Consider the following 13,571-nt stretch of genomic DNA (forward strand, 5'->3'; position numbering starts at 1 on the left):
TTTCACTACCGAAAATCGACAGTTAAGCTGGCGTGGACGATTTTTTAGCAAACCGGTTTCAAAATTAACTCTACTTCCGGTTTCTATTTTGTTGCTGGCTCTGTACACACTGTGCCGGTGAACGATGTGAGGAGCAACAAATTTTTTTTTATGTTTCACTACCGAAAATCGACAGTTAAGCTGGCGTGGACGATTTTCTAGCAAACCGGTTTCAAAATTAACTCTACTTCCGGTTTCTATTTTGTTGCTGGCTCTGTACACTGTGCCGGTGAACGATGTGAGGAGCAACAAATTTTTTTTTTATTTTTCACTACCGAAAATCGACAGTTAAGCTGGCTTGGACGATTTTCTAGCAAACCGGTTTCAAAATTAACTCGACTTCCGGTTTCTATTTTGTTGCTGGCTCTGTACACTGTGCCGGTGAACGATGTGAGGAGCAACAATTTTTTTTTTTATGTTTCACTACCGAAAATCGACAGTTAAGCTGGCGTGGACGATTTTCTAGCAAACCGGTTTCAAAATTAACTCTACTTCCGGTTTCTATTTTGTTGCTGACTCTGTACACTGTGCCGGTGAACGATGTGAGGAGCAACAAATTTTTTTTTTATGTTTCACTACCGAAAATCGACAGTTAAGCTGGCGTGGACGATATTCTAGCAAACCGGTTTCAAAATTAACTCTACTTCCGGTTTCTATTTTGTTGCTGGCTCTGTACACTGTGCCGGTGAACGATGTGAGGAGCAACAAATTTTTTTTTTATGTTTCACTACCGAAAATCGATAGTTAAGCTGGCGTGGACGATTTTCTAGCAAACCGGTTTCAAAATTAACTCTACCTCCGGTTTTTATTTTGTTGCTGGCTCTGTACACTGTGCCAGTGAACGATGTGAGGAGCAACAAATTTTTTTTTTATGTTTCACTACCGAAAATCGACAGTTAAGCTGGCGTGGACGATTTTCTAGCAAACCGGTTTCAAAATTAACTCTACCTCCGGTTTCTATTTTGTTGCTGGCTCTGTACACTGTGCCAGTGAACGATGTGAGGAGCAACAAATTTTTTTTTATGTTTCACTACCGAAAATCGACAGTTAAGCTGGCGTGGACGATTTCCTAGCAAACCGGTTTCAAAATTAACTCTACTTCCGGTTTCTATTTTGTTGCTGGCTCTGTACACTGTGCCAGTGAACGATGTGAGGAGCAACAAATTTTTTTTTTAAGTTTCACTACCGAAAATCGACAGTTAAGCTGGCGTGGACGATTTTTTAGCAAACCGGTTTCAAAATTAACTCTACTTCCGGTTTCTATTTTGTTGCTGGCTCTGTACACTTTGCCGGTGAACGATGTGAGGAGCAACAAATTTTTTTTTTATGTTTCACTACCGAAAATCGACAGTTAAGCTGGCGTGGACGATTTTCTAGCAAACCGGTTTCAAAATTAACTCTACTTCCGGTTTCTATTTTGTTGCTGGCTCTGTACACTGTGCCGGTGAACGATGTGAGGAGCAACAAATTTTTTTTTTATAATTCACTACCGAAAATCGACAGTTAAGCTGGCTTGGACGAGTTTCTAGCAAACCGGTTTCAAAATTAACTCTACTTCCGGTTTCTATTTTGTTGCTGGCTCTGTACACTGTGCCGGTGAACGATGTGAGGAGCAAAAAATTTTTTTTTATGTTTCACTACCGAAAATCGACAGTTAAGCTGGCGTGGACGATTTTCTAGCAAACCGGTTTCAAAATTAACTCTACTTCCGGTTTCTATTTTGTTGCTGGCTCTGTACACTGTGCCAGTGAACGATGTGAGGAGCAACAAATTTTTTTTTTAAGTTTCACTACCGAAAATCGACAGTTAAGCTGGCGTGGACGATTTTCTAGCAAACCGGTTTCAAAATTAACTCTACTTCCGGTTTCTATTTTGTTGCTGGCTCTGTACACTTTGCCAGTGAACGATGTGAGGAGCAACAAATTTTTTTTTATGTTTCACTACCGAAAATCGACAATTAAGTTGACATGGCCAGTGTTATTTTTGGCGCCAATGAAAAAAATTTAAAATTTTCACTGTTTTTATGCAGCAACAAATTAGCAACAAATTCATCTGCATTTTTGGAACGATCCATCCCTTTTTCCGATTTCTGCACGCTACCTTAACGTTAAGCTAGAACTGTTGCTGATTTTCAGCGAACGGGTTGAGCAACAAAATCGTCATTATAGCAACTAATTAGCAACAAATAAGCAACAAATTCTGGTGTTGTTTTTTTTTAATTTCGCTAATTTTTCATCGCCAGCTTTACGTACCTTTCGCCTTTGCCTGTTATACCCGGTTATAACCCGCAGCACCGCCTGCCGTTTTTCGGCGAAAGCCGTTAAGTGGAGAGGGCGGTGATGTGTGTTTAACACGTTTCAGCAGCGCAGGCAAACGCCCACGTGCTCCCCGATGGAGCACGCCGGACCCAAAGGCCCTTCTCAGGGCCACACAAATGTGACCCCCGCGCGTAGTTCGCGCCCACGCATCGTTACGCGCACTGGCCGCGACGGAGTAGCCCGGTCGAGCTCGGCTCCCGGGCGCCCCTCCCGCCCCTTTTGGACGCAGCCCCGACGATGGGGAATACCTGAGGCCGCCGCCGCAGAGGAGGTGCCTGACCCGGACCAGGGAGTATCACCACGGACCGCATACTTGTCGGATGCCGTGCTGATCGACCGGTTCGTTTCGTCGGGCCTCCTGTCGCGCAAGCTGCGCGGCTGGCTGGCCTCGTACATCGAGATGAGGCGAGGCGACCTGGCGCGCATACCGCCGGGCTGCCTGGAGGAGCCTTCGCCGGAAGACGAACAGGTTTTACTGGCAAAACTTGCCGTCCTCCCGATCCCTCCGGGCAAGCCACGGGCGAGGCGCCGTCGCCCCCTCAGCAGCGACGAGGAGGAGGACCAGGTCGAGTCGGCGCAGGCCAAGCGGCCTTGCCAGACTCCCGCCCTCCTCCCCGCTACACCCGCTACCACCGCCGCCATGGCAGACACCATGGAGACAGACACGGCCGCAGCCACACCCGTTCCGCCCACCTACGCGGCGGTAAGTGCAGGCGCCGTCGTGCCACCACTCCACCCACGCGATCCGCGCCGCCCCCGTCGTATTAACGTGGAGGCGGCCGAGGAGCCGCAACCGGGCCCGTCCGGCTTGCAGCGCGCTAGTGCGCCTGCGCAGCCGACCGCCCCCACACCGAGGGCGACAGCAGCGCCACCTAGCGCCACTGCCCCCGCACCTACTACCGCTACTACGGCACCGCCTAGCGGCGCGCCGAAGTCGCCCCGCTACCCGCCTATCGTGGTTGAGTCGCTCCCAAACTGGGCGACTCACCTACGTAACATCACCGCTTCGCTGGGGAGACAGGTGAGCGCGCGCGCCTACGGGACTGGCGTGCGCTTCTCGCCCCAAGACGAGGCGGAATACCGGGCGGTCGACCGGTACCTGCGCCACATCCAGGAGGAGGGAGAGGAGATCTCCTGGTTCTCGTACTCCCCTGAGGCTGAGCGCAGTGTCAAAGTCGCCGTCCGCGGGCTGCCGGTAAACACGCAGCCCGAAGAGCTCATGGCTGCGCTGCGCGACCGGGGATATGACCCGGAATTCGCGCGGCCCATTCGCGCCCGGAAAGGGCGCCCCGGCTGCATCTTCCTCGTCATCTTGAAGAAGACGGAGAACCTCACGCCGGGCATCTACGCAATCAAGGAGCTGCTGTACATGCCCGGCGTCACCATTGAGGCGTGGCGCTCCAAGCGGGGCCCCGCGCAGTGTCACAGGTGCCAGGGCTTCCGGCACTCCTCGCACAACTGCCACAGGCCGCTTGCCTGTGTGCGTTGCGGCGGGAGCCATGCGACCGCGGACTGCCCGCGGCCGAGGGACGCCCCTCCCATCTGCGCCAATTGCGCGGGACCACATCCCGCCAACCACGCCTCATGCCCGGTGCTGCGGCGCGAGGCCCGCAACAAGAAGGCGGGCCCGATAGCGCGCACCACAACCACCCAGCAGCAGCCGCAGCAGCCGCGCGCCGCACCGAATGTGCGGCCCAGCGCGCCGGCGGCGCCACCCGCGCCCGTGGAGCCGGTGCCTCGCGGAGAGGCCCTCACCACGGGTCTCATGGCGGCAGCGAATAACGCCCCCGCAACCACCTCCACAAGAAGAAACCGAAAGGGGCGCAGCGGTAAGAAACGTTCCCGCACGCAGCCCCCTCGGACCGCTACCGCCTCCGTGCTCCCCGCCGGCCCGCCCGCGCACATTCCGCAGGCGCCGGCGCATGCGCAGCAGCGCCAGCCCGAGCATATACGAGCGCAACCGCCGACCTCCGCTCGGGTAACTTCGGCGCAACGAACGCAGCCGAACTTACCCGAACCCGCCCGAGTACTGCAACAGCGCACAGCTCAACCCAGCTCGACACAGCTCGGCCCAGCATCGGCACAACTCGACCCAGCCAAGCGGGCTGCGATGCGAGTGGCGTGCCAGGTGCTCCAGAGCATGCTGGCCGCGCTGGAGGAAGGCGCCGACCCGATCCCCATCATCATGCAGGGCCTGCTGACTCTCGCTCAACAGTGAGTAACCGCTTCATTTACTGGAACGCGAGCGGGCTCAGCAAGGAGAGAGCGACACTACTGCGCCACCTCATGCGGGAACAACGAGTAGACGTCGTCCTCCTAAACGAGACGCACCTGGGCGCGCCTGACAAACTCAGCGCGTCTGGCTACGTCTCGTACAGACAGGACGAATGCTCCCCGTATGGGCGTAAGTACCGCGGACTTGCGATCCTTATCCGCAAGTCCATCCCTCACACCCCACTCCCCGCTTTCACATCCCAATCCTTTTCCGCGCTCGGCATCGAGGCGGAGTTTCCGGTGGGCAGGCTGCGAATGTATGCTGTATACAGGCCGCCCGGGGGGAGAGTTGACACGAACGAGGTGAAACGTCTTTTCGCCTCGAGCGTGCCGACGATCGCCGCGGGTGACTGGAACAGTAAGCATTCGCACTGGCTATCCCGCCTCGATTGTTGCAACGGCAAAGCCCTTTATAACATTATCGATTATAACGACATTGTTATAGAGGGCCCTTCCGAACCTACTCATTATCCTCGTACAGACTCCCACCAAGCGGACGTCATCGACTTTACGATTCACAATGTGATCCGCCAGTCGATGACGCAAACTGTTATTGTGGACGATCTCGGCTCAGACCACCTGCCGGTATTGGTCGAGATCACCGCAAACAGTTCCGCGCTTGCCCCATCCTACTCCCGCCGCTGTGTTAATTGGGAGTTATTTGCGAATGCGCTTGAGCGCTCTACGCCCTCACGCGCGGTTTCAAGCGCCGAGGACGTGGAGATATTCGCAAATGACTTGCATGATGCACTCAAGTCCGCTCTTGCCCAAGCCACGACTCTTAAACCGTCCTCGTCCATACTCCCCCCCATTCCTTCTCATATCAAAGCCCTTATCCAGAGGAAGCGAGCTCTGCGACGGCAGTGGCAGCATTCGCGCTGCCCCACCCTCAAGCGGCAACTTGCTCGTTTGCGTGAGCAAGTTAGCGATGCGCTTGAGGCGAACAGGATCGAGGGCTGGCACCGTGCGATCGACTCGGCCGCCGAGGACTGGCCCTCGCTCCACAACCTCTGTCGCAGGCTTAAATCTTCAACCGCCCCCGCGCGCCCACTCACCGATTCCGCGGGTAATTATATATACGCCCCTCAGGGTCGCGCTGACTTGTTCGCCGAACATCTGGCACAAGTTTTTCAGCCGAACCCCCTGACGCCGTCGAGCGCCGCCCACGCAGCGGTGGTGAACGAACACCTATCAGGTTTTCTAGCATCACCGATACCGCCCGCTGAGGAAGTATTCTTCACCTCCCCGTCCGCCGTCCGCCGTGCGATTTCGCGTACAAAGTTGCGCAAAGCGCCCGGTGAGGACGGCGTGACGAACGAATCCCTTCGCCACCTCCCCCGTAAAACAGTCGCGGCTTTGTCGCGGCTGTTTAACGGTATATTACGCGCCGGTCATTTCCCTTCAGTGTGGAAAACCGGTCGCGTAATAATGATCCCCAAACCCGGCAAGAATGCCTCCTTAGCGGGCAGTTATCGACCCATCACCTTGTTGAGCACAGTCTCCAAAGTGTTCGAGTCACTACTGCTGCCTATGCTGCGTCCGTACGTGTCGCCGCGCGCTGAGCAATTCGGCTTTCGCTCGGCACACAGTACCACCCTTCAGGTATCTAGAGTATTGCACCATGTTAGCTCCGCCTTGAACAGGAATGAGAGAGCGGTCGCAATATTCCTAGATATCGAAAAGGCTTTCGACCGCGTCTGGCACGAGGGTCTTATATATAAGATCCTTACCACTACCCAATGCCCCGCGCGGCTCGTGAGGATATTGCACTCCTTCCTCACGGACCGCTCCTTTCACGTTTCCGTGTCCCCCGCCATTTCCCGAAACCACTCTGTGCAGGCGGGTGTCCCGCAGGGCAGCTGTTTATCGCCCGCGCTATACTCCGCCTACACAGATGACTTCCCCTCCCCCGCGCCAAATTCTAATCAAATCCTCGCGCTATACGCCGACGATGTAGCTTTAATCGCCGCATCGTTGAATACAACGCATGCGATGGTTAAGGCGCAACGCTGGCTTGATGAGTTGCCTGCGTATTTCGATCGTTGGCGGATATCTGTTAACGCGCGAAAGACACAGGTGATTCGGTTCGGTGGTTTGACTCCCTCCCACCAACTCACTCTGGCTGGTGAGCAGATCCCATGGTCCGATACCGTCCTTTACCTAGGTGTAACTATTGATTGCCGGCTTCGCTTTAACAGCCACGTGAAGCAGGTAATTAACAAGTGCAAAGCCGCCCACGCCATACTTCGTCCGGTGTTATACTCTGAACTCCCGCTGCGTATAAAGGTAAGCGTTTATAAAACCTACCTACGGCCGCTCCTCACGTACGCCGCGCCCGCCTGGTATGTGTATGTGTGTGAAAGCCTGCGCCGCAAAATGCGTGCGCGGCAGTCACTCGCATTACGCGCTATCGTCGGTGCGCCGAGGTATGTGAGAAACGAGCTAATACGTAGCGATCTCGGTGTAGAAACGCTGGATGAGTTTATCCTTCGTCTCTCCCAAAATATGTTCTCGCGGGCGGACGCCTCCTCTCATTCCCATCTCCGAGAGATTGCTCCGCACCGCGCCATTCCCGGGTCGCGTCGTCCAAATCCGCGCGATCTACTACCACCCCCCTCTCCTAAGGCGAACACGCCGTCCTCACCACCGGCATTGCAAGCAATGCCGGCACCATACACCGCGCCTCCAGCGCCACCTACCGCCCACGCACTCTGTGCGCCCCTCACTACTCCCTCCTACCAAACCTACTCCCACGCGCAAATAGCGCAATCCTATACAACGCCCCCACCCACGCAAGCTTCGCCTGCGACGGCGCTTCCTATCGCGCCGTCTGTCGCCTCACCCTGCATAACTCCTACACAGTCGGTACACAACGTACCCAGCCAATCCACCGCCCACTCCCACGCGCAATTGGCGCCTCCTATCACACCCATCGGTTTTGTGTCGCTCCCGGGTTCCCTGTCCGTCCCCGGCTTAGACACAAGTCTAAGACGGGCTCGTAAAACCAAACACAGGTCGGTCGAGTCTTCGCAAAATGCGAAAAGGTTTAAAAAGTCGGGCACAGTCTCCTATACTGTGCCCCAATTTACAAATATTTCTATCCCCAAACAGGGCGATTCGTCCTCCCAGTGACCTGCCCGTATTAGCGGGCAGCGCTATCAACCTGCTGCAGAGGACGAATCGTCCTGAACAGCATCCCCCACGCAGCCTCCTAACGGAGGCCGCGTGTGTGAAGACCCTTGCTTGCTTTTATTAGTGGTCACAATTGTAATACCAAGTGATTGTATTAGAAATGACTGTATTGTAAAACTGACATGATTTAAAAGAGCAACTATGGAGTTTCTTGCCGGTTCTTCTCTGTAGATACTGCATTCCGAATCGGTGGTAAATAAAGAAATGTTTGAGTTAGAGGTGTTTCTTTGCTCGATTACCCAACGCAACGCCCACAGCTTGAAAATAGATCCACATTCTACACCTTTCGCCGACATATATATAAATTAAACCCGTTTTCCTTTGTCACGGCATCACGCGTGAACGGGTGGACCGATTCGATAATTCTTTTTTTATTATATTCCTTGAAGTACGAGAATGGTTCTTATGTAGAGAAAACGTAAATATGTACCACGGGCGAAGCCGGGGCGGACCTCTAGTTATATTATAACAACTAACTAGGTATATGATACATTCGTGACTGTATCATATTGGACTTAACAAGATATCGAGCAATGATATTTGAATTATAATTTGTTACACTTTATAGATCGACTTGGGATAGCTAAGAAGTTTCTGTTCATTTTTTATTTTAGTTATTACGTGAAACTTCCTTATCTGAGCGACTGTAAAATTCTCAGCAATATCCGTCCAGACCATGTCCAGACGTATTTTACCGGAAAATATATATTATGCTGATGTAATAGTTTATATTATACAAAAATTTGCGTGCTATTTATAGATTATTTGTCTAGAATTAAATATTCTTACGACGAAAATTGGTTGTTTGTAAAGTAGGTTTACGATCGAGATGTTTACGTGATAACGTCTTATGCTGGGGCCACACTAACGTCTAACGTCTAATGCCCTTTATCGCGATAATTATTCCGATAATTTTTAAGGCGTTAAGTGGGTGGCTACACTTGAACGGTCAACGTGAATGCCGATTGTTGGCGATAAAAACGGCGTTAATTTTACTAAAATTCTAGCAAGATGGACGTAGTGTGACCGCTTCATTGCGTTAATTCTCGCGATAAAGCTATCGCCTCGCCAAACGGCAATGTTAATGCCGTTGTTAAATAATACTGGCTACACCTAAAGTTAACGTCCATTATCGCGTTAATTAATGGCATTTCCCGTTAGTGTGGCCCCAGCATTATTGGTGGCAGCGCTCGAGATGAGACGGGAGATCGGTCCGTCTCTCTCTCGTTATACCTGCGATCGCGCTCGTGAGGTTTTGGTGTGACACAAGTTTCTGAACATGTCACCCGACTAAAACGATTTTAAAAACGTTATCACGTCAAAACATGAAGAAGTACAAACTACGTCAGAAATTAGATAATTATTAGAAATATCAATATAGACCGGGAGATACTGACACAAAATTTCGAGTCATTTGTAACAGGATGGCGGTTCTACAGGGGTCTTAGTACGCAATGACAAAAAGAAAAATGATGGTGTGAACGCTGGTACCGGTGGGTTAGTCGCGTGGGCGTTAGTCGAACTCGTCGGAAAAATAGCGAAAGTCAAACGATTTGTAACACAAAAATTTTAGAATTTACCGATAGCCCATAAAAAAGAAGTAGGCGGTAGTGTCATGCCATACTTTTCCGGTATGACTTACAGCCCGCCATACCGACGCAAATGTGTTGATTTAAAAAAAACAATTATTCAACCATTTGTACCAAGCTAACTTTTGCACAGGTAACCATCGTCGTGCAGCCATTTACGAAAATCGCCATGCCATACTTTTCGGACGATTCCAAATGGTTGCCATACCGCCGAAAATCTGCAAATTTTTTTTATTTCGCCTATCTTTTTGTACCAGTATTGCATTTGGCTTTTTGGAGAGTATTTGATAAAATGTGACCATTATTATATTTGCCATACTTCTAGTAAGGGGAAAAAGTGCTGTCATACTTGAAAAATAAATTTATTATTAATTTATATAAGTGAAGATTTCCAACACCTAGATCTTTGAAATTTTGTATTTATATTCGTTGATCCTCAAACTTACAGGAAAAATAAGTGCCATACTGTTACAAATCGTTTGACTTTCGCTATTTTCCGACGAGTTCGACTAACGCCCACGCGACTAAGCCGCCGGTACCAGCGTTCACACCATCATTTTTCTTTTTGTCATTGCGTACTAAGAACCCTGTAGAACCGCCATCCTGTTACAAATGACTCGAAATTTTGTGTCAGTATCTCCCGGTCTAATATATTATTATAGATATACGGATACCAACTTTATAAAATTTCACTAAAACGTTATGCATGTAACGATAACTTATCAATAGTAACCAAATAATGGAATGATACATTTTTTATTTTTTGTAAGAACTGTGTAAGTACAAAACATAAACGTAATCCAGTTCCAGACACTTAAATTTATTTTTTCATATTCTAGTACTAACTAGAGAATTATCTCTTATTATCAGAAAAATAAGTTTATTTAAAACAATGAAAACTTACCAAATAACAACAGCAATAAGTCACTAAGCGCCAGGCTGAAGAGGTAATAATTAGTGTCCGTATGCATCGCCGGGTGTCGCACAATCACAACGCACACAGCCACATTCCCGATCACGCCAGTCAGAAATATCAACAAAAGAAATATTGAAATCGGCACAATCCTCGATAAAGGCAACCGCCTAGGACCCATCATGCACCACAACATTTCTTCCTCACTGCAATCGAACGCGCTCAAATTCGTGCAACGCGCGTAAAAATCCTCCGCCGTCTCATTTACGCGCAAAAATTGCTCCATTTTTTTTTTTTGTTGGAAAAACACTTTTTAAATTCGATCAAAGATATTCCATTTCCGAACTGCCTGTCATAGACAAGCCAGTTCCATTTCCTAATTCAAAAAAATGAGAAAATGCCGTCAAATGTCATTTTGCTTTTTTAATTTCATTTCGTACAAAGGCAAGCGGTAAGTATGGCGCGGTAAAATTTTTGTCATTCCATTTTAACTTTGTCACTGTTACGGAGATTATTTTGATTAATTTTTGCTTTCACTCTTATTATTAATTTTGAATAAACTACAAAGCAGTTTAATAAAATTGAAGAATTAAAAAAAGACAATATATTTACACTTAAATATGTTTGGAAAAGTCGAAATTTATTTCTAACTCGTCGTAGAGTTTCATACGACGGTTGTATGGAAACTGTGTGCACGTGCTTTTCGCACAGCGGTTATCTCAACACTGAGAACTGGCTGGAGTAGACTTGTGTATAATTATCTATTCCACAATTTAACCCCATATTGAATTAGATGGAAACCATTCGGAATAATTGATAGACTTAATCCTATAATATGTATACTGTATAGTGTTCCAATATCCGTAATACAAATACGAAAATAACTTTTATGTTTCGCAACTACATTGAGAGCCTAAGATTGTGCTTAAATCCCTTAATATAATTAGATTTCTTCCTGTTTTTACAAAATTTTTGTTTAGGGAACCATTTTTTTAAATAAATATGGTTTAAGACCATAAGCGGTTCCTATACCCAGTAATTTTTATTACATACCTAACTATCTTATACTTTCATTAACAAATGATTAGGTTAGGATTATTAATTATATTTATTTCCTAACTTTTTAACTAACATTAAGTTGACTGATATCAAAATATAATCTAGAACATTAATATGGCCTATCCAAAATCAGAGTGGGTTTATTTATCAATGTCACGAAAATTAGCGCCAAAACTAACTCGCCACAGATTATATAAAGGTTAAAAGCATGTCGATATGTCAATGTCATAAATTCCTGATTGGCCCACATCAAACTAAAGTACCTAGTTCTTTTTTTAAAGAAAATGTGAATTCAAGAATATTAAAATGTGTATAGCGACCATTGATAGCTACTTTTTATTTATTCCTCAGGTGTTTTAATAATTATTTTAACGATCTAAGATGCATTAATCCTTCATCAGAATTGTATATATTTTATTGTTGTAGGTACCTAAGTATCTATATAATTTATTAATATTTAATTAAGCAAAATGTGTATTTTTAGGAAAATCTGAATTAATATGTGGTTGATAGTAAGTACTTATTAATCTTTTTAACGTTTTGTTTTGTTTCAGCTCCCACGACACAAGTTCTCTTAGGCCGCCTGTCCATCTGCTAGAAAACTTCCGCAAGAAATGTCCGACAGTCTGTCTGACAGTAGCTTGCAAGTTTTCCGCGTTTCCACCTGCAAGTAGACTTGCAAGCTGCTGTCAGACAGACTGTCAGAGATTTCTTGCGCAAGTTTTCTTGCAGATGGAAAGGCGGCCTTAGTGTGGGAGCTATACCTAGTTAATACTTACATCTATGCAATAAGCTACAGCAAATTCTTATATTATTAAATTTGTATTGCTATTATGTTTTTTTGCTAAAATAAATATTTTTTCATTTTTTTGTTTGGAGAAATAAGAACTAAATGTAAACACTTTATAAATATCTCTATTTTCATCAAGTCACGGAAATAACTAACTATGATTCTATTGAGAACTTAAAACGTCCCTCCTAACTACTGGGGATACGAAATCTGTCAAATACTGAAAAAGGAAAGCCCACAGGGATTTTTGTGACGTCACGTTGTGGTTGAATGAAAAATCCTTTGTTTTTTTCACCTCATTTTCTTCGTAAGTATATTGTAATGATAAGGTTGAACCATTGAGTAGTAATGGATATTTAGAAACAAACAATTGGCATCAGATAATGTTTATACTATCGAAAGCAGACAAAACTTTAACAATACTTAAATCATCCTACTAATATTATAAATGCGAAAGTTTGTGAGGATGTGTGTGTGTGTGTGTGTTTGTTACTCTTTCACGCAAATACTACTGAACCGATTACAATGAAATTTAGCACACATATACTTGGATTAACACATAGGGTAGATTTTATCCCGGAAATCTCACGGGAACGGGAACTATGCGGGTTTTCCTTTGAAAACGCGGGCGAAGCCGCGGGCGGAAATCTAGTACATAATAAAAGTCAATCAAATATTTATCAAAATAAGACACAATTCTTAGAACTATGAATATAACTTTTTGGAGATACTATAGGTAATTTGTATTATATATACATACTATTTATTCATCTTGCTTGATTAATATTAATTGTAAAAATACTTAATTATAGATAACATTAATTAAAATAAAATTCATAAATATATAATTCTATAAATTCAATATAATTCTATATAATTTCGAGAACTATCTATTATTGTAAATGCTGTGTACACCTTTCATTGATAAGTACATAATATCTATTAATTAATTAATAATGTTAATTTTATCAGTGTCAAATGTATTTATTGTTGATGTGCCAAATGAAAATAAATAAATAAATAAATCTTCAATCTGGGGGTAAATTATATACAATTAGACATCCCTTGTAATCAACAAGTTTGTATTTACCCACCAATTAACTCCATATTCTCTGATTAAACCAATAACATTTATTAAGAACTAAGAAGCGACGCACTATAATATTAATTCCTGGTAAAGTCATAAATTACTTTACGAATTTATACTAGAAATTGCAACGCACCATTATATTGAAATTATCTTCATTCATTATCCTTTTCACATATTATAATCTTTACCTAATTTAATTATTTGATATTTACTGGAAAATACCGGGAATCGAACCCACTGCACCGAGAGCCAAATGATTTAAGGTGGAATACATTTATTTGTAAGAAAATGGATTTTATTCAACATG

At 46.1% G+C, this 13,571-nt stretch overlaps 1 protein-coding gene across 2 annotated transcripts in view; it reads right to left on the minus strand.

Moving 5' to 3' along the window:
* LOC149477101 (neuropeptides capa receptor-like) overlaps positions 1–11,038 on the minus strand; it is a 79,796-nt gene extending 68,758 nt beyond the window's left edge. Inside the window, exons 1-2 of one of the 2 annotated variants that reach the window (XM_089711556.1) lie at positions 10,938–11,038; positions 10,317–10,701 (exon numbers count right to left, since the gene is read on the minus strand). In XM_089711556.1, coding sequence (XP_089567682.1) covers positions 10,317–10,611 — 295 coding nt within the window. In that variant the 5' untranslated portion in view covers positions 10,612–10,701; positions 10,938–11,038. Of the gene's footprint in view, positions 1–10,316 lie in introns of both variants that reach the window. The other variant, XM_089711557.1, reaches the window with a different exon arrangement.
* Between the last annotated feature and the right edge of the window lie 2,533 nt (positions 11,039–13,571).

This window comes from Colias philodice, chromosome 26 (genome assembly GCF_061535455.1).
Source record: "Colias philodice isolate Cphi_HAF_F1 chromosome 26, ilColPhil1 Martin Lab GWU primary, whole genome shotgun sequence".
NCBI classification, from domain to species: domain Eukaryota; kingdom Metazoa; phylum Arthropoda; class Insecta; order Lepidoptera; family Pieridae; genus Colias; species Colias philodice.